The sequence below is a fragment of the Pithys albifrons genome, chromosome 17 (genome assembly GCF_047495875.1).
Source record: "Pithys albifrons albifrons isolate INPA30051 chromosome 17, PitAlb_v1, whole genome shotgun sequence".
NCBI classification, from domain to species: Eukaryota; Metazoa; Chordata; class Aves; order Passeriformes; family Thamnophilidae; genus Pithys; species Pithys albifrons.
Window position 1 is genome coordinate 9,566,134 of NC_092474.1, and position 21,544 is coordinate 9,587,677.

At 41.7% G+C, this 21,544-nt stretch overlaps 1 protein-coding gene across 10 annotated transcripts; it reads left to right on the top strand.

Moving 5' to 3' along the window:
• The first annotated feature begins 270 nt into the window (after positions 1–270).
• On the top strand, positions 271–21,198 carry LOC139679697 (solute carrier family 2, facilitated glucose transporter member 11-like). 10 transcript variants are annotated; one of them, XM_071571668.1, is made up of 21 exons: positions 271–325; positions 1,032–1,138; positions 2,055–2,150; positions 2,276–2,449; positions 2,749–2,876; positions 3,752–5,131; positions 5,975–6,051; positions 6,384–6,436; positions 6,720–9,256; positions 9,939–11,135; positions 11,729–11,827; positions 12,649–12,809; positions 13,400–13,524; positions 14,950–15,079; positions 15,225–15,373; positions 15,968–16,155; positions 17,173–17,283; positions 17,359–17,460; positions 18,490–18,565; positions 19,454–19,581; positions 19,893–21,198. In XM_071571668.1, the coding sequence occupies exons 10-21, from the start codon at positions 11,112–11,114 to the stop codon at positions 20,097–20,099; spliced, it is 1,500 nt and encodes a 499-aa protein (XP_071427769.1). In that variant the 5' UTR covers positions 271–325; positions 1,032–1,138; positions 2,055–2,150; positions 2,276–2,449; positions 2,749–2,876; positions 3,752–5,131; positions 5,975–6,051; positions 6,384–6,436; positions 6,720–9,256; positions 9,939–11,111; the 3' UTR covers positions 20,100–21,198. The 10 variants fall into 10 exon arrangements, with proteins under 10 accessions (XP_071427769.1, XP_071427773.1, XP_071427770.1 ...); XM_071571672.1 differs by lacking the exon at positions 271–325 and having other exon boundaries at positions 978–1,138; positions 6,720–7,192; positions 7,861–9,256; XM_071571669.1 differs by lacking the exon at positions 271–325 and having other exon boundaries at positions 978–1,138; positions 3,752–3,997; positions 4,751–5,131.
• Positions 21,199–21,544: the final 346 nt, after the last annotated feature.

Genomic DNA, 21,544 nt, shown 5'->3' on the forward strand with positions numbered 1-21,544 from the left:
TCTTTATTTGGTCTGGTCTTTCTCAGCCTTACTGGTTCCCAGTGAAGAAGTTTTTACTGTCTTACAAGACATTAAAAACTCATTTCCTTATACATGTCTTTCTACAGTGTGATCTTGTCCAACATGCCTTGCTTCTTCCCTCCTACTTGTAAATATTGTGCATAAGAGGAAAAGTGTGGTAAATCATTAACACTGCCACAAACTAGCATGGATTGGGAATAAAGGTTAAAGAAGTACTTGTGAATCTGCCATGTAGGACTCAGGATCACACAAGTGCAACACAGGGCGTATTTGAAGACAAATCCCTCCAAGCCAAGGGTATCAGGTGAGCTCCAGACTGGGACTGGAATAAACACATTTCTTGTACCATTCAAATCCTAGGGGAAAAGATTTGTCCTGTCTTCTTCTTTAGGAAATGGGGTGGAAAAATAAAATATAAACAGACTTGCATGAAGAGGTCTGGAAACCAAGATATGGCATCCTACTCTGGCACACAGTAGGTCAGTTCCACTGTTCCAGAGAGGAAAGAGTGAAGCTCTGGGTGGTTCTGGAAAGACTGTGACCCTCTGTAAAGAGCTGGGTGTTAGCAAGGAGCCAATATCCCAATATTCCAATACTTCATTTCCTTCAACTGGGAAATTGTTCAAATCACTTCAAGCAATTGAAAATCTTACAGCAGGCAAGAAGAGGCATTACAGCCCAGCTACAATTCTGAGCTAGAGTGGAGAGGAAGAAAAAACTGCTGCCTCAGCTCCTTGACAGGGAGGTGAAGGGGACTCTGCTCCCCTGAAGGGAAGATGGTAGTACTGATTCCTCATCCAACAGGAACACACAGGTGATTCAGCAGTACAAGTAAGGGGGAGCACTCCCAGTTCAAGAAGGATAAACATTTACCCATGTTGTAATCAGCTTGTCGTATCTGGGTCTTAGAATAATTAAACCAGCAAGAAGAGGCCTTGGCCAGTGTCAGAGGAGGACACAATTCACTAAAACCACAGAGTTAGAATTTAACTCCTGTGCTGTGATCCCAGGCTCTGCACTCTCAGCGTGGAAACCATCTCTCATCTGACAGACTTGACAGGAGCTCTCAGAGCAGGAAGAGCTTCCAGGGGAAATGGCTGCTTTCCTCTCATACCTGGTGAGTGTCCAACTTGTTGTGTCCCAGCCCTGGTCACCAACAGCTGCATGGTCTTAGTGACAACAAAGGGAATGCAACAGCCCTGTAACAAAAATGAGCAACGGAGCATGTGCTTGGGACAACACCAGTTCAGCAACAAGACTTCTGGCACCTCCAGAAAATATATTAGAAATACAAAAGAGTGAGAGGTTTACAAGAGGACTTGGAAAACCAGGAACGAATGGGCATCTTGAGGAAGGTAGAGCAAATAGTAGCAGTGAAAAAGATAAAACAGAGAAAATCCCTCCCAGTCTGCTCTTCTGCCCTGCACTCTCAAGAATGTTTGAGGATATTCATCTGTTTTAAGTATAACCTGTCTAAACACCTGAAAATGTATGTTGTGCTCTAAAATCCAGTGTAGACTATGGAAACAAAGCATTTCAAATAGGAGTCATTCAGTAAGGGACTCTAAAAATAGCATTCCCTGCGGGGATAATAAATGTAAAAAATGTAAAAAAAAAAAGTTTTAAGAGGACAGATTTGATTAATCTCTGGAAAGTGGTGAACAATGTCTCTGAGGAGGCAAACTCAAAAGCAAAAACTTCTTTCCAGTAACTTCTTTCCAGTATAAAAGTAAACACTAATTATCTGAACAAGGCTGTTATGATTATTTTTTCCTGTGGTTATCAGAAGTAACAGTATTAGAGATTCATCTTTTCAGGCTACTAATGACCAGGAAAGGAGCATAATGGGATGTGCAGATTTGCATTCTAACAACTATTTTTGTTTTATTATTGAAAAATTAAAAATGGTTATTTGCATTTTAAAGGTTTTTAAATAATATAAATATGAAGATAAAAGACCTCATAAATTATCTTATGGTCTGAAAGCCATGGTGGCTTCAGGAACTTAGGAGCTGTTTCATTGTCTTTGGCAGGTCCAATACCAGAAGCTGTTGCAATGATTATGGTGCTGGGAATTGGTGTGACCCACCTCTGTTTTACAAGTGTCTGTGATCAATTTTACTTCTCTGGTAAGAAAAGCCTTCATAAAATGACACCTCTAAGTGTTCCTGGTGGGACTAGGCCTTGTTCTTTGAAGATGCCCTACAAAAGCTCTCAGGTGTTGCTCTGCCCTTTTGTCCCCATCTCTTTCCAGTGCCATACTGTCACTGACAAAGGACAGGATGAGTTTGTATGGTTGTTTGGAGCTGTGCTCTAAAGACAACTTCCCAAAGAATTGTGTGGAAACAACACTTTGAGATACCCTCCTTAAAATTTATGTCATGGAGAAAAAAGATTAAAGGCCATCTGATGGAGTCTCCACTTTCAGGTCAGCCATGTTCTCTTTATATCTGCTACCTGCAGCAAGAACATTTGTATTTGGATATAAAGAATAAAAGGTCCTTATATTTAGTGTAGGAGAGCAATGACTCAACACACTAAAGATTACAATTAATTTTTGAATTATTCTGTTACACTATTAGGCTGTATTGCAAACAAATGTCCTTTAGTCATGCTTTTAGTAACAACTATTAATCTAATTTTTTTAAGTTGTAAACATTATAAAGAACTATTGTGATTGGTGCCTCAGTGGAATGAAAACCTCTTTTCCTGCCCCGGTACATTCAGGAGTTCATCAGTGAATCTCGGCTGGAGTGATACAGTTCTGTGATGTTGCTGTGGCCACCACTGTGTCCCTGCACTGCCTGGGTGGGCTGAGGGATGTCTGTGGGGTACCTGACTGCAAAATTTGGAAGGTAAGTATATTTCCCAACAGCTCACTACTCAGGGCTGCAACAGGGGAAGCAATTAGTCACCTAATAGAAGGGATATCAGAATCTCACTGCCCCCTGCTGCTGCAGCATTGACTCAGCACATAAAACAGTACATGGGAGAGACGAGAATATGCAACCAATTCTGATTCCCCTGTCACAGCTTTTGTTGCCATCCAATTCCTATATATTTCCTGACATTTCAGTAAAAAAAATAAATCTCTGAAAGTTCTTTGTTGAGTGATAATGCTGTAGGGGGCCCAACAGCACTGCAGTAGTACAGAAGGAGATGAATATTCTGCATCCAAAAGCCTTTTAAAATTTGTTTATTTAATTGATCATGGGCTTTACAAAAAATGTGCAGGTTCATTCCTCTCTAAGAACAGTCAGAGTTCCATCAAAGATAAGCAGAAGTCTCACATTCAGAACCCTCCTTTTGAGGGTGCTATAAAGGACGAAGCCAAAACACTCTCACTTGAGGTGGGCAGTGAAGCAAGTTCCGAGTGAAGCTGGATTTGCCTTGTTGTGGAGACACAAGAAGTGTTTGAGAAGGGAGCTTTGCCCACAGCAAAGAAGTGAAAAAGATCTTTCCTGATCAGTATTTATCTTGCAGGAATTTCCTTCAGCCTCATGGTTTGCTCACACAGTGTCAGCATGGATAAGAGGAATCTCGCTTCTCCCTTTCCACTCCTCTACAAAGAGATCATTGCCTTTTCAGAGTCAGATTTGGCTGTCCTTTAAAGAATGGATTTAAACATGACCATAGGCTAGGTCTGTAAATCCAGAGGAGAACAGGCAGACATAAGTCAGGATGAAAAAGTAAAACCTGGATCATATCCATGTGTTGTTTGCCATTGCAGGAAGAAATGTCTACTGTTCAGTGATGTGGTCCTAATAACAGCCATGCTGCACACAGGCCTCAGTAGGACTGCCAAGCCTTTTGGGATGATCCTGGTTGGGAGCTTCCTTGAGGGCACTGGTGCTGGTAGAAATCCCCACTACTTCTTGTTAATGAGATTTCTTTGGGGTAGATATGCAAATCTTCCAACTGGGAGAACCCAGGCATGCACAGTATCCCAGTGGAACAAGGAACAGCCTGGGGAAAGGTGAGATGAGCTGTTCTTTTCCTTCAAGAGGTCTTGTAGAGAGAGAAATCTGATGGATTATCTAAACATGATGGCCGATACCTGCTGGCTGTGAACTGGCCTGGGACACACTGCACTCTGCTGCTGCACATTGGCAACAGCCCTACACTTCTCCACTGCTGTTGCTGTTCAAGGGCTGTTCATCCAGCTGTGCCCACAGCAGCACCCCATCTCCTCCCTCCCCAAACTCTCCTACCTTCACACAGGATGATCAAATACTTTTCCTCTTTCTGTCACAGCTACATATGGTATTCTAAGCCTCCTGTTTAGCAGAGTCATAAGTCTTTTCTTTCTGCAGTTTAACCATTTATGTTGACTGTTGGGTAGAGGTAGACTTGTGGCAGTCAGAGGAGGTAGAGACAACTCAGGCAGCAGTTTGATCATAAGGCTCACCGAAGACAAAGGACTTTATTTTTAGTTACAGCTTCACTTTTATCTACTCCTGTATATAACGTGCCAGCACACTATTGGTTAGTTAGTTCACCTAACATACATGGAAAGATTCTACTGGTTATGAGGTATCACACATTCTCCAGGCAATGGTTCTCTGCTCCTTAAGGGTGCATCCATCAGTTACTTCAGACATTAGGAGATACATACACACATTGTCATCCCCACAATTGACCATCATTGTGCTGAAGCAGTTAATTAGTGTTGAGTTTTAGGGAGTTTTCTATTTAAGAATTTCAAATCATGTACTTGTCACTTCTAAAGGAATAACCACAGAAGAAGCACTGGTGTGTCTTCCAGCAACTGAAACCTGTGTTGGACTTTAAATTCAGTCTGGTATCTATCCCTGTATCAAAACAGGGAGCACTCATGCTACAAAATGCTCCCATTCAGAGGGCCCTGTCCAGCTGAGGCATTGAAATATTTAATCCATCCATCCTAAGCACTGTCCAATTGCTACAAAAACATAAATCAACAGAAATCATACGAAGTAAACATTAACCTCAACCTCAGAGTCAGGTGGTTACTTAAGCAGAAGGTGCAGAAGAGGCATGAGAGAAAACACTTCCACAGTCTGGCAGAGTCCTGTCTACCTGGGATCAGCCACACTCTCAATATGAGATGGACAAACTCCTTCTAGAAGTGGTGAGTACTGGAGCTGGCAGTTGTTAACTGTTAGCACTAAGCTTTCAGAGATTGTGAGGTTGTCTGGTGCAGTCATCATTCCTAAAGAAACTATGATACATATTGATCAAACTATTCTCAAAATAATTGGGTAGACAGGGGATAATCCTTTTCATTTTGTTGCTGGAAAAATTAGAGATAGCATTTAAAATAAAACAAAAAAAATAAACAAAAGACACAGAATTAACTTTCTGGACTAAATGAGCATGGAAACTTTGAAGGAAGTCCCAGCTGGGTAGAAAACCTAAATTAAAAAAAAGAGTTTAAAATTCCTCCATTTCCTAAATAGTGAGGTATTTCTGTACTATTTTCACTGGTTTCCTCTTGCTCCCATGTCTAAGTGTGACACTATTAAGCTCTGCTAGCTGTTAGCCTGGTAGACATATGAAATGGTGCATTTGAAAATAAAGCTTTTGTGGATTGGTTAGTTAATTACCATGAATAGCAAAACTGAAAATCCAGAACTTTTACCTGGCTAAACTCTTTTTGCATTGAAGCTTTGCATGTTCTGCTGAGCATCATCAAACAAGCCAACATCCTAGAAAAGCAGGGACTCTGACATCACCAGCTTCTTCAGTGATGAGCTGGGACTATTCCTTCTAGGTTCAGGGCCAGAGGTTGGTTGTAATGCTCTTTGTGTTGGGAACTGGTGGATCCCTCAGTTTCAAATCTGTGATCAAATACTCAGCCAGAGTAAGAAAAGCAGATACAGCACCTTCAGGAGTCCTTCACAGTGGGGTCAAAACGTAAAGGACCCTTCCCAAATCAAATTGCAAATTTTTTCCTTTGTCTTTCCATTCTCAGCTCTTTCCATTCAACCTTCTTTGCAGAGGAAAAGAATAAGAGCTCAACTGTAGCTGCCTTCGAGTGGGCATGCCCAGGTAACACACACATCAGTGTCTCCTCCCAACAGATGTTGACATAAGCAGTCAAAATTTTCAGGAGATATCATGTGAGATCCAGTTAAATGAGGTGATTTGCATACCACAACCACTCAACTGAAACAGCAGACAGTCTACTGGGAGCTATCTCATCTTGTCAGAAAACTGCATTAAAAAGTTCTCTCCAACAAATCTGTCCAGATTCAGCAAGTCTTTGTAATTCTACATGAAAACACAGATATATAGAAATACAAAGCACTTTAATGAATTGATGTGCTGCATTATCAGTACAAGGAGCTGCCAGTCATTACAATCATATTTTCTCTGTTCAGGTTCAAGAAAGGTACTTCCAAGGTGCTGTAGCAAGAGCCATGTGATGAGACAGGTAAAGAGAGAAGTCAGAGGCCATGCTGATGTTTTTATGACTGTACAGTGTTAATTAAGGTTTATGTACTGACAACTGTGAGATAGGATCTTATATCTGCGAGACTGTGAACACAGGATATAAATGTCTCTTGTGTATGTCTCTTGTGTTCTCATGTTATGCTTGTCAATATCATGAAACCTTAGGGGAATAACTAATTAATAACGTAAAATATCTGCATGTCCAGCTATTATGATGAATGAAGAGATCAGTTGTATCAAGCCTTCCTCTTTGTTCTACACAGCTGTGAAGGAACTGTGGGGTGAGGGAAAGCACCAAGCAGAAGGGACAACCTGCTAAAACAAAAAGCAGCAATGAGAAACCAGCAAAAGTGTGCTAGAAGTGATGGAAGACCAAACTCTGCACTGGCAGCTGTGCATTTAGTTTATTGTGACAATAACTCTTCAGTTCTCTGGCATTAATGCAGTTGATTATCTGCCCATCTTCACACACTGAAACAGCTCTTATGTGTCCATAAGAAAATTCTTCAGTTTAAGCTCTCAGACACTGTAAAACACGTTGGATCTGGGTGGGAGTCAACAGTATGAGACTTACTCCTGGTCATCAGCTGGCTGCCTATCTGGTTTTGGATGTTTTCACCCATTCATCTGCCACTCTTTGTTTGGAAAACTGGCATTCAGCATCTACCGACCTAACAGAGCTTCACTGACCCGACAGCATGCTACATAAATGCATCATGTCATTTAGGAAGAAAAGGTTTGGATTATGGACATTTATTCTGCAATAAGGTTGGGGGCAGACTGGCTTGTGTGTGTGTCAACCTCCCCACAACAGCTCCTGTGCCTCCACAAGGGCATTCCAACAAGGTGATTCCAACAAGATGCTGCCTGCACCCAGGATGAAATCTTATGCTTCTTGTTGCCACCACGGCCTCTTCCCCCATCCCCTCTGTGGCAGTGCAGCTTGTAGCTTTCCCTAACTGTGTTGTAAAGGGGAATTACTAATGCCTGAGTGTCCTGTTTGAAAATATGGGCAGCATGAAGCCAAATGGAACACAAACAAAATATTTATCTTCTTCCATGCTGTTCTTTCCCAGTTTGCACAGGTTTCACAATGCAGTGCAATTGTAAGTGTAGCACTCTGAACTGTGCTGAACAGACACTAAAGCCATGGAGTCACCAACACAATAGACAGATGGAAAAACAGGCACTAGGATCAGTGTTCACTATTGGCACTGTACCAGATCAATAGGGTGTTCTGCTGTGGTAGCTTCCACTTTCATTTCCAAGTTCTTTTTCTGATTTAACTCTTCTGATTTTAATAGCTTCTTTTCAGAATTCCCAACCTCTCTGCACATACAGAACAGAGAATTTTATCTTGTAAACTTGGTTGGTGTCACTTTGTCTTTGCTGGTCCTTTTGCAGGAACTGGTCTCAGCAGAAGCACAGCTGGAACAGTGCAGAGGGACAGTCCCTCCCTGTCACACAGCACCATGTCTGGTCTAAAAGCATGAGCTGTGGAGCCCTGTGTCCCTCGCTTACAAGGTCCAGCCATGCTGACTCTGGTGTAGCTCCGGTGCCTTCTGCAAGAAGTCAGTCCTCCTCTGCTTCATGGCTTAATGAACTTCCATCTCCAGCATTCATCCTCCCAAGCTGCCCTGATCCAACGTGCCAGGCCTCGGGAGGCCTCCTGTCCCAAATGCTCACTATTGCTACACCTGCTGCAGTTACTGATAAACCTGACAGTACATGATTAACCTGACCATAATTAATGTTTGTGAGTTGGTTTGATCCCATGCCAAGGGCTCTCTTTCATACTTCTGCAAGTAACATCTCCAATTATTTTGACTACTCACCTGCCTATCTTGCCTTCAGGAAAGAAGAAAATTTCAACTATTTTATTTCTGTTGCTATTTTATTCTGTTGCTGTTTCACACCTAAAGACTGGTGCTTTTAATGTCACAGCAATCAAACACACTGGATTTAGACAGCTACAAAGTGAAACTTTGCCATCATTGTCATCATTTTGTCATCATGTTCAAAGGGCTGTAAAAGGAGAAGCAAAAGAATAAAATAAAATTATCTTTCTCTGATTTACTTCTGGGAAAACCTCATCTCATTCTGTTTCCTTATCTTTACCAGGATCCTCATCAGCTCAACACCTTCATCTTCCTCTTCCTTCCAGAAAGAAAGGGGAACTTTGTTGTGAAAATAACCAAAGGATTTGGCACTTTACATTTTAGGAAGAGACCTCATTCCTTTACAGGACACACTTCTCTTGAAGAACATATACATGACTAAACTGGCTTCTGTCTGGTCAGCAGAAGGACCACATATTAAGGTCATAAAGGACCTTGATGCTTGCAGACTGCAAAACAAGGACAAATTATTTGTTTTCTATTGTTGGAAAAGATACGAATATTTCTTCATAGACACAAGTGGATTCTTCAAGAATGAAAGTCACTCATATATCACCTTAAAAACCTGAGAGCAGTCAATAATCAACAAGTCATTGTAACATAAAATACGTGCTTTGCTGAACGCACAGATTTCACTTAGGACATGTTTGTCCCTGAATGCCTTTTTCAGTTCCAGTCTCTGTGATTCTGCTATTCAGAATTTCATTGTCAGTTTTGGATTATGACAAACCCAAAGTCTCAAATTAAACCTAGAAGAAACCACTGATTTTCTCTCAGTATAACATTAAACTGCAGATGGCTTCAGTCATCCACGATGAGCAATCTAGTGTGGTCCAAGCTGGCTTAGAACCAAGCCTGACTTTCAGCTCTTCAGGCAGATTTACATGACAGACCCCATGAAGGTGAGTTTGATGTGTTTGTTCATTTCACAATAAGCATTTCTTACAGCTTTATAAAAAATGAAAAATAAATAAAAAATTAAAAGATCCCCTTAAGTCTGTAAAAATTCCTTAAACTTGAAACCCCACACAACTTTCATGGTGTAACAGCTTTTTCAAGACTATAGGTGACTTTTTTAACAGAAACAGTCAATTCCATTGACCTGACAGAAAAACAAGAAGCAAACTCCTAGAATTAAATTCTCCTAAAATTGCTAATAATGTGAAACAGTGCCATGCTATACAGTAATGTCCAGCTCAGAATCACAGATACCCCTCAAAAATAAAGAAACATTTCACTGTGAGATGGTGGAATTTGCTGCTATTTGAGATCCTCAGTAATTATTTCCAAGTGTCAGAGTGCTTATAGTGTGTAGCCTCCCTAACACCTCGATACAATTTGAGAAAAAATATGCAATAGAAAGGAAACAGTAATATTTTTAAACAATAAATAATCAATAGCTATCCAACTAATTACAAGGCTGGTGCTCAAGAGAAAATACTCATAATAATTGCCAAGTCACTCTAACTGCCATTGCAAGCCAGGATAAACAGCATTTGTTATGCAGTTATATAGGTAATAGTTGGAATTACACAAGTAACCAAGGTTTTATTATTAACATGCATTTTTTCCCCATTTCTTTAGACTCACAGCATTTGCAGTGAACCCCTCTGTAAATAATTGCATTCTGTGTTTTACGAACTGAAAGCAGAAGGCCCGAGGGTGAGCTCGAGCATTTGCTGAGGCTTCAGTACAACCCCATTGCCCTCCGTGTCTCCGTGCCAGGCCATGTGGGCAGGGGACAGTCCGTGGCATGACTGAGAGTGAGCAGACAACTTTGAAGGTAGGAACAGCACCAGGCATCGACCACTCAGGAAAGCCCCAGGCAAACCAGCCTCTCTCTCCCAAGTGCTGGCTCTGGCAGGACCCCCCCAGAGCTGCAGCTGGAGCTTCACCTCACAAGAGAGGAGCCTCTGGGAACCAAAGGTGACTTTTCCACACCTGCAACACTGATCCTGGAGCTGATTTGGGACAAAGCTGAGGAAATAAGATCCCAGTTGTCCCCTCCCAACTCACCGAGGAATGTTGACCTCCCTTGAGTACTGTCATGAGAAAGACAGTCTCAGTTACTGGCTCTTTCAAGTGGAGCCTTCAGGACCAGATGCTCCATTCCCAAAGCCTCTGCCAGGGCACAGTATCTCCTACTGCTTTTCCATCACACCTGGCTGACAAACATCCCCACAAACACTGGAAAAAACACCCTTCCTCAGTGCAATCTACCTGACACATAAGGCCAGAACAGTGCAATTAGGCTTTGAAATTTGTTTATTTTTTCTTCTAATGGAAAAATTTACTATACCAATGGTTCTGAAACAAAGCACCACTTATTTATAAATATATATATACTTGTTTATAAATAACAGTACCTAAACCTTGTGCTTTCTGCAGATTATGGCAGACATACACATAGGAGTAAAGTATTTAGTGTTTCTTGAAAACTGGATTTTTTTTGCCTGAACTCTTCTCCTTTCCCTTTCCAAAGCCCTCACTAGTCCCCAGATGCAAATTTCCTCTGCTTTGAAACTTTCCCCCTGGAGACTGGACTAGATGCAATTATTTCCTGAAATATTTAATCTAGCAGTGTTAACTTTGGCCAGTCGAAGTAAATATAAGTGAGTGAAGATGAAATAGTAAAAATTTAACTCTGATGCCCAAAGCCAAATGCCCACTGCCATACCAGCAGGCAGGAGACAGACACACAGAAGCCTGTGATGACAAAGACACCTCACATGCTGGACAATCAGCCCCCAGACAGAGATGACCGGCTTCCTATCAGACCTGGTAAGTGTTTGTTGGGGTATTTGCATCTGTGACTTCTTTGTGTGCTACTGGGGTTCCAAGGAAAACAAAATCAGTATCTCAGTAAAAACAACAAGGCTCCTATTCTCAAAAAGCATCTTGTAAGTGGTTCTGCCCACCATTTTTAGGTATTACAGATGTTTGCACTTCATATGCTCTGTCATTCATCTTTGTCAATATGTCAATGTTTCTTAAATGTTTTCATTTACTTGAAAATATTTGCTTATCTTCAAACATAATTTGCTTTGCTTACCTGCTGAAAAAAGAGCTTAGTTAAATATATCACTGATTATTTAGTGTAAAACATGGCAGGCAGAGGTTTTGAATGGCAGGGAACAGCACAGGCTGTCGGCAGCTGTAGCACCTTGACAGGGATGGCTGTGGAGCTGTTTGTCCTTGAGAAGGATGTAGGGAAATCACAGGAGTGTGTAAGCCTCACACCAGGGCAAGCAGAGACAACATTCTTACCTGCAAATCCTTTGAACAAATGAGTTGTTTCTGGAGAATGAAAGACACTTTGCAAGAAGAGCCTGATGTGGCTACAAGCTTAAGAAGGTTTTGTTCTACCTCTGCAGGTACAGTACCAGGGGCTCTTTCAAATGATCACTGTCCTGGGGATCGGGGGAACATTCCAAATTGGCTTTCAGATTTCCACCATCACCTACATGTCTCAGGTAGGCAAAGGTGCACATGGCACATTGGTTAATGATGGCACTGAGTCTACACTGCTGCTTGAGGTTGCTCCTCTCTGGCAGTCAGAAAGGCTTTAATCTCAGCATTCCCTCATTTTCCAGTTGCTATGCAATTCTATCATGAACAGTGGAACATAACAAAGTGTTGAAAACAAAAGAAAAGAGAGATCTGCAAGTTTATAGAACTGTTCCCTGGCATCTGTTTCCCTAAAATCCTGCAGCACATGTGCCTGCATCAGTAGCTTCAGTTGATAGTTTTATAATTACCCATCTTCACAGACAAATAATAACTCAAGTAAGCCATGCTCTAGGAAAGTGTCTGCTTCTCTCCACTGATCACAGGTAAAACTTCCATTAAAAATACTGAGGTCTAGATAGAAGACATAATTAGTTTATAGACATCACCCTATGGGGAAAGTGTTGTTTTCTGGCTTTAGAGCACTAAGTTCTGAGTGAAAAAAGTACTTCAGATCTGCACTGAAGAGGCACTGTGTAACCTGGCATTCTTGGCAGGCATGTGGCAGAAAACCCATAACTCATTTGCAGGACAGTTTACACTATTCTTCAGTACCAGTCCATGCCTCAGTTCCTCAGACTTCAAGGACAAAAAGCCACAGATTGAACCCTAACAAAAAACAAACATAGCACACTACTACACAATGTCTGTTAGCTAAAATGCACACCTTTAAAGTCTACATAAAATACTGACTTTAGTTGAAGCAGGAACATTATATTGTAAATATAATAATATAGATACACTGCTGTCACAAGTATCGTTAATGAAAATTCTTTTTCTGTCTCAGCATGTTAAGGCTTTCATTAATGAAACTTGGCTGGAGCGATATGGCTACCCCATCCAACAGGATAACCTCTTGTTCCTGTGGTCTATCACCGTGTCCATCTTTGGTATAGGAGGTATCTTGGGTTCTGCAGGAAGCAGATACCTCACTGTCAAATATGGCAAGTATGTATGTTCAAAGGCAATTTGTCAATTGAATCTTAGCTCAGGGAAATGACAGTCAAGGTTTCAACTGTGAGACAGAGTTTTAGACTGAGTTGTGGCTGAGGCACAGCCAGGTTAACTGTGGTGTCTCCTGGTTTCCCTGCTCCCTGCCCTTGCCCTTGGCATGGACTAACCAGCTGTGCTCCCAGCCTGCCCCACCAGACACTCAGCAAAGAGGAAAGGCAGCCTGGCTGGAGACAGAATGGGTTCTTCAAAGTGCTACTCAAAATGCAGAAACACTGAGATCCTTCTAGAGCTACAACAGTGTGTTTCTTTGTGGATATTCAAGTGCAGAAAAGTTTTAAGACTTCTCTGCTACACGACACAGAAGAGTTCCCAAACTCCCAGGTCTAACCATGTGCCAAGGCACACCATGACTCCAGAGTATCCAGTGCCAACAGCATGGAAGGGCTTGTTTGATCCTGGATCAATATGTGTCATTTCACAAAACCAGCAAGACAATTTCACCCAAGAATTCCTGCAGGGCAGAAGCTTAAGTGCCATTTCCCTTCTGATTTACAAAAAATCTTCTCACTTCCTTGAACTTACAGAAAGAAATGTCTCTTGGGCAACAACCTGCTCATGATAGTGGCAGCATCTCTCCTGGGCTGCAGTAAAGTAGCCCAGTCCTTTGAGATGATTCTAATTGGGCGCTTCATGTGTGGAATCAGTGCAGGTGAGTGATTTCTTCCACAGCAGGTTCTCACCAAATTTTACATCTTTATTCAAAATAAATAACAACCAACCACTAAGAAAATAAAATATTAAAGCCAGTGACCTTTTGTTAGAAGATTTTCTATAAGAACCAGCAATAAAGTACATAATTATCATTAATTTCACTGATACCGAATGAAACTCAGTTTTGAAAAGTATAAAAATGTTCAGAATTGTCAGTAGTTTTTTGATAGCATAGGAAACAAGGGTTTTTCCTGAAGGAAAAATATGTGTAATATTACCTTAGTTTTGCCAACAGTACTGAAAACTTTATGATTTAAAGCTAGTATTCTGATAAGGGAGAGTATTCCAAGCAGTGAGTCCTTGGCATTAGTACAAAGATCTCAGCATAATCAAGCAAAGTCACTCCTAGCAAGTAGACCACATGCAGCAAAACCCTCCTGTGCTGGTGTCAGTATTCCTTGTATTTCTCCCCTACACAAAACTGCTTTTCCATGGTTTGGATATTCACAGGGATGCCTCTTTTAACTTATTAAAGAGTTGATTTGGAAGTTAATGCCTATTTTTCAAATACCTAAATTCTGTATGTTGCTTCTCTGACATAACAGATGTACTGAAGAACTACAGTTGTAGTTTAAGAACCCACAGAGGCCCTGCTGTGGTCTAGAACCTGCATCCTGCCTCAGGCAAAGACCTGATTTCTGTTAAAGAGACTGCAACAAAAAGATACTGCTTTGCCATCACATAAAGCCAGGAGAAGAACATGTTGCTTTCGAAACAGATAAAAGGGGCTGTGACAACCATATCAGGAAAAAGCTCTTGTTCCCAGACTAATAGGCAGCATGTCTGAGTTATTAAGTACTTCACATACAGCTGGGAACATCAATTCTGCCTGAAATCATCAAAATTATTGCTGGACAGCAGAAAAGAAATACTTTTTACTCACTCTAAATCACGTACTAATCAAAATTAATTATAGCCATGTATGTGTTATTCTGCCATGGATCTACCATACAGCTCTTCAACAGCATTAAGTCAGAAAAAGTTGAGATTATCTAGGTTAACTACAAGCATTTTAAATATTACTGCAAGGTGTTTATATATTCAGCACTTGCATACTCTGTGTCCTTTAAAATATGCTAAGGCTTACTGGTGCCTTATGATGAAGCTACACCTACACTTTAAAGGGAAAATTGTACATTTGCTAAGATCAGGAAACTGCACTATGCAAAGAGGCTGAAATACTTTGGTAGAAAGGGTTAGAAAATCTAGTAATGAAAAGTCTCACATATGGGTTGAGGTATGAGAAACTACTCAGTGCTTGAGGCAGCTATTCTGTAATGCTTAATTATTTGCATCCAGTTTTATTTCCGATGGTTATGAATGTCTTCTTTCTTCTCTCCCCTAATTCTCTTCTCACCTCAAGGCCTTTCTGCTCCTCTACACCATCAATATGTTGGAGAAATTTCCCCTAAGAAGCTACGAGGATTTGCAAACTCTACTTCCTCTTTCTTTTGGTCATTGGGAAAAGCCATAGGGCAAATTTCAGGACAAAGGTATAATGCAATTGATTCCCCACACAATTAATTTCTGGATCCCCTCTACCTTTTGTTTCTTTCTCTGCTTTTCCATCCATTCCTTCCTCTCCTCAAAACCAATGCAATGAAATTCTATTCTATGCAAATGTTTCCTCCCTGCCAGGGAGCTGCTGGGCACCCCATCCCTGTGGCCTGTGCTGATGGCTGCCTGTGGATTTCCGGCACTGGTCCAGCTGGTCACACTTCCCTTCTTCCCTGAGTCCCCACCATATCTCCTCATGCGTAAAGAAGACCAGGAAGGCTGCAAAAAAGGTAACTGAGGGCTCCAGGTTCCTGTTCCTCTCTTGACTTGCAACTGTTTTGTGACGCTTGCTTTCCCCATATGGAAAAAGAAAGCAGGACAAAGTTTCTCTGCTCATTTCCAACATGGGTCTGTGAATATTTTTCTTGTAGTCCCCATATAGAATACAAAACTACTTCTGTCTGCAGTTCTGTATTACAAAACCTTCTGCATTTAGCTGACATCACCTAACCTGTCAGTCCTATGATTACCAACAAATGATAAATGAAAACGGCTGTTTGCACTGCAGAGCTCTGCAGAGCATCCCCTGGCTCTGGTTGTTGGCTCTGTACTCGGCTCACATCGTGAGAGGAGAGAGGGAGAAAAGTGGCCTCATGGGCAGAGAGGGAGTCCCTGTGCACCCCACTAGGCCCCCCTGTCACAACAGGTCTCTCTGTGCAGGAGGGGACCAGGGCTCTGGAACACCCTGTAGGACACATCCCAGCACAGCCCCAGCCCACACACACTGGGCTGCCACACACTTGAATCATCTGTTCAACAAACTTCTTAGGGAACAAACAGAGACAAATTAACAAGTCAGGTCTCGCTCTCCTTCTCCTCCACAGCCATAAGGCAGCTTTGGGGTGAAGGCCATCACCAAGCAGAGATTGATGACATCATGAAAGAGAAGGCAGCAATGAAAAACACCAAGATCTTGAGTGTCCTGGAACTAGTGAAAGAACCAGCTTTCCGTTGGCAGCTGTACATGTTAGTTATTCTGACCTCCACAATTCAGCTATGTGGCATCAATGCAGTTGAGTGTATTTCCCCCTTAAACTCTCAAACACTTACTGATAACCTTAAGGAGACATCATGGCTCACAGGAGCTCCTTCCATTTTCCTCAGGCTTCTCAGGCCACTCCTGGTTGTCTGCCAGCCCTTCCACAGGGGAGCAGCCTGCGAAGCTTGGCTGGGCTCTCCATGTGACATCCCTCTGCCCAGCTCTTGGTCCCTGCTGGAGTTACCTCCCTCTGTAGTCACTCCTATTGAACAGCCATCTCTGGGAGCACCTACAAGGCTCCAGAACTCTCTTACAAATGAGCCCACCCTCTACTGGCAAAATCTGCAGTGTGGTTTTATGGGTCTGCTCAGCTGCTGCAGCTCCTGTTTGCCCCTGGCTCTGGGCACTCTGAGATGCTGGGATGGCAGGCTGCCCACTCTGCCTTTACATGCTGCCTGGTCTGTAGCTTCTGCAGTTCTCCAGCTCTTCCCCACAGCAGTGCTTTTCTGGGATTCTTTTGAAGCCACAGCTTTGCAATTGCCTGCATGACCCTTCTACCTCTAACATCTGTAAAGCTGAGTCTAACACAGCATAAAATGGAATCTTTGTCATCTCAGCCTGTCTCCAAACACTGGCAGAGATACTTGAAAAGATGCTTGTTTTACCCCATCATGACTCCACAACCCACACTCGTCTATCTTGAGAATACCCTAGAATGAAGGTTTTGGGTGGGCTCTGAAGACAAAATACACCTGTCTCTAAAATCACCTGGATTAGAATTCTGCAAACTTAATCACATCGTAGCAGCTGGAGGCCTGATTATCTCAGCATTTTATGTTTTGTGAAATTAATTAATGAATTCATTAGTTTTATAACACTTTTGCCTGCTGATAAAGTGAATAGTACCAAAAAGAGTGCAGAATTCTAGGTCACTCCAGAGCTGAGCTGCATACACTCTGATGAACAGCTCCTATCTAGGGCAATGGCACACAGACACAGGTAAGAAATCGATTATTTTCTTCCCTTACTGTTTTATGTGTTTTTTTCCAGATTTATTTTTATACTTTTGAAGTTCTCCAGGCAGCTGGCTTTGATGAAAAAATGGTGTACTACATGACCCTCTCTCTTGGACTCTCTGAGCTCGTAGCTGCTCTAGTCTGTGTAAGTCACATTACCACGGGAATGGGTCACAACCTCCTCCCTGGCCCTGATGCCACTGTGATTTCTGTCCTTCAGAGCTCCATCATTGAGCGACTGGGCAGGAAAGTGCTCCTAAGAGGAGGCTATTGGATCATGGGTTCGCTGCTTGCTTGTATCACTGTGACTCTCTCCCTGCAGGTAAGGAAATTCTTCTCACAGCAGATTTCCCTGTCTGTTCTATTTTCAACCTCTGCTCATGGGCAGGACCAAGCTAGCAAGAAAGGAAAGTGAGGCTTGGATCAGGCTTGTCTATACACAGCATTGAACTCTCTCTCAGCCAGTACTCTCTTTTACTCCTGCCTTCCTTTCAGTGTAATCACCTCAGCAAGGAGCACATAAAACACTGGCAGACTGGCACCAGCTGCTCATTTCATGAAACTGCAAGCACCAAACAGTCAGCACAGATCAAAAGACAGTCCAAGCAAAATGGCCCTTTCTATTCACATTGTTTTTAACAAGCAACAACAAAACCCCAGACTTTTTTCATCAGTTAATTTTAAAATTTAACTTTGCTGCAGAAGATACTGAGAAGGGACTATCTGTTCACAGACTGGAGACCAGTTCACCTCCCTAACAATGGCATGTGAGTGTCATTGCTGTAGCTTCTCCAGGACCAAGTCACCTGGGTTACCACTACTCATCCAGAGCTACTCCATAGATACACTCTAAAACAAGACTTGAAGCAAGGTGGCAGCAGACTTCCATTTTTGTTTCATTTATGAAGGATCTCAAACGTAGGAGAGGGAAATCTTTTTTCCTAAGGCATTGAGTCTCATTTGTTCTTGACCAAGATCTAGGAAAGCTCCTTTTCAGTACTAGCAATCAAATCTATATCTTTTAAAAAGTGAAGAAAAATATTATTTGGTTTTCCTATATGTCTAAGGATGAGGGAAGCACCGTGAGGTCAAGAAGAAGGAGGACAGGATGGAAGAGCACTTTTTGGACTTCCTTTAACAGAAACCTTCCAAATTTCACAGCTGCTCTGCACTAACAAACCTGCTTCTCTGCTCACCTAACAAAACCCTCACTGCTCCATCCACATCTCTCTGTCAGTTCCCACACACTGAATATTTCCTTCTTGAGGTGACAGTGTTGGAAAAGGAGCATTTCTCACCTACAGTTAGTAACAGTTTTCACCCAGAATTCTGTTACGGGTTTTTTCCCCAGGACTGGTATTTCTGGATGCCGTACTGCAGCCTCTGTCTCATTATCCTGTTTGCAGTTGTTTTTGCAGTTGGGCCGGGTAAGTACTCAGCCAAAGGAAATAAACAAGTCATGTGGCTCCTTAATACATCTAGGAAAATACTACATGATATTGCGTAATATTTAGCATAAGTAAATTCATTTAACATAGTCTTGTAGTCATTTAAATATTGTGAGGCCAATCGTTGGCCATAAACTTCACTGCCATCATGTTTGGGTTTTGCCAACAAGAGGAGAGGAACACACTGGAAAAATACAGCAAAAAGTTGAGCAAAAACAGATGGGCAAAACATTTCTTAAAAAAACTAGGAAAAAGGAAAAAAAGAGAAATAGAAAAGCAAGAGCTCTTTTACATTCAGTGTTGTATAATGTTATGTCTTATCACACACAGACAGCAGTGCAGAAGACCTAGTTTGGACTAATTCTTTTCCTTGCAATTATTGTCTGCTACTCGTTAAATTTTATCTTTTAAAGGCTACTAATTTTTAAAATGCTTGCCTTCCCATATGGCAGGATTGAATTCTTCTCCTAACTCAAAACTGTTGAAGGTCTGTGACTTCAAAACATAACTGAAATACCCAGGAAGTGAATCTGGGGAGATAACACATTGGTGATCTAGCAGAATCCTGCTGGGGATTCTTGTTAGCAAAAATAATTGTCATTCCATCCTGACACAACTCTTCTTCCTTGAGAAGATGTCAGGCTTAATTCCTGTACATCCCCCAAAATTTATTTGAATATTTTAGCACTTTAGTAAACTGATGTCTGTCTAGTGTTTTATAAGATGCCACAAACATTTTCATTTGTAAAGAAGTGTTCTGAATGCCAGTCCATGGCACAGCATCTATTTGCTGATGGTGTAACAGTAACACTCTATCCAAAAGTTGCAACCAAACACGTAATAATTCTTATTCTTCTTTACCTTCAGGTGGTGCCACAGTTTCCACCAGGGCTGAAATCTTCACACTGTCCTGCAGACCCCCTGCCTTTGTGATCAGCGCAGTTCTCAACTGTCTGGGAATGTTTGTGATCGGAACAACCTTCCCGTTCATTGTGGTGAGTGGCTTTGCCACAGACACGCCCAGGGTCGGCCATGGGAGCAGAGCACGAGCAGCACGAGGTGACAATGCCATGGCAGCCTGGAGTGGTCTTGGCACCTGCTCTCCCAAGTCACTTTTGCAACTGAAGGGCCCTGATTTCCCCAAGATACTTAATCAAACAGATATTTGTCAAAGGTCAAAATGAAAAGAATTCCTTATCAAACTCTAAGTACTTTGGGATGCAAATTAAAAAATGTGCCAAGAAAATGACTAAAGAAAAGATAATGCTCATCTTGCTTTCTTTCTCCCTTTGCTCTTTCCCTGCAGGAAGGACTCAAGCACTTCTGCTTCCTCATCTCTATGGGGGTACTTTTCACTTCAGGGTTAATTATCCACCTGTTCCTTCCAGAAACAAAAGGGAAATCTATCATGGAAATCACAGAAGAATTCAATAAGCTAAACTTTAAAAATAAGCATGTTCCGACAGCTCCAAATCATGTCAGAGAGGATTCCACCTTTTGCACCAGGCTTTGACCAGCTGTAAGGGGGAATCAGGTTTTCTTGAAAAGAAGGGAAAAAAAAGAGAGACATTTGTCATTTTCTGACTAGCAAGTCAATCCAAATGGACTGTCAGCTTTCCTATCTGTCATTTACAAGGTTCCCATTTTGCCAAACCAGCTCCTTTCTCAAGCACTCCACTCCGGGCAGCTCTGAGCAGCGATGAGGGCTGGTATTACAGGATAGACTCATGTGAATCATGAGCATTTTGGCTTAACTTGCTGATGTGCAAATCTTACCAGAGCAACTAACACACACTGAAACTACATGTAGAATTTATAAACACTCTGCTGACCACAGAGAAAGGAAAGACCTGTAACTCCCTCTCTCTCTATGATTTCTGAGTCTGTTTTTACAGTCCTGAAATGGGAACAGTGAAGTTCTTGGCTTGCTGTCTCTGGCTAGGGTTCAATCCATAACAGATTAAAGAAAAAATTTAGTGGAATAGGAGATAAATTCTTTGTTTCTCTAGACTCAACTGAATAATTAAATCTTGCCAGGTTCCCATGCACAGTGCCATGTTGTCCTTGTGTAGTAACTAGGTTGACAGACTTCAGCCATTTCTGATTGCCTTTCAGCAGGAATAGAGCTACAGAACTGATGGTTGGAATTCAGTCACCATAAACATCTGCAGTTGTTTCAGATACTCTGTGCCATCCTGCCCATTATTGTTGCCATCTCAAGCCTGTAGCTCCTTTTCCAGGAGCACAGATCCCACAGATTCCTCATGGGATCTGAATTCCACAGCATCTGAGCTGCTACTTAATTTGTGTGACTTTTGGCTACCTGGACAAAATTTAGCCCAGAAGAACCATCTCGGCATGGAACTGATTTCACCAGAAAACCTTTTTGAAATATGCAGATTCATGGGATTTTTATTTTCTTTTGAAAGTGCCTAATCTTCTGCATGTTTCTGTCTATTAATGAGAGGTTCAAATAGTGCTAGTGGCAAAGCAATACTATCAGGAGGGACATGAACAAAGCTAAGGCTTATAGTGGAGCACATTATAAAATTTGAAGTCCAAACTCTAGACTTGCGCAGTAAAATAAATAAATGGGTTTACTTCTGCTGTGGCTTTGACTCTCATATTTCCTTCAATTCAAATAGGGTTATTCAAAATAAGAATTCCGTTGTTCTGCTTCTTATTTTTAATTGCAAATGTTAAACATAATAAAAATGGCAGATTGCCTTGTAATAAAACTTCTGGCCTCCACTAATATTTCTCCACACCATGATCTCCCTCAGGAACAGCTAACTAGAAGTTATTGGCATGCATACCCTTCCATGACTGGCATTTTGCATTATTTCTGTCTTTAGTATTGAGGGACACTTAAGACTTCTCAGTAAAATATAACTACATAACTATAATATCTACAAAACATGAAGTGTTCTTAAAGTCAGAAAACTCAGGAATTTTGTA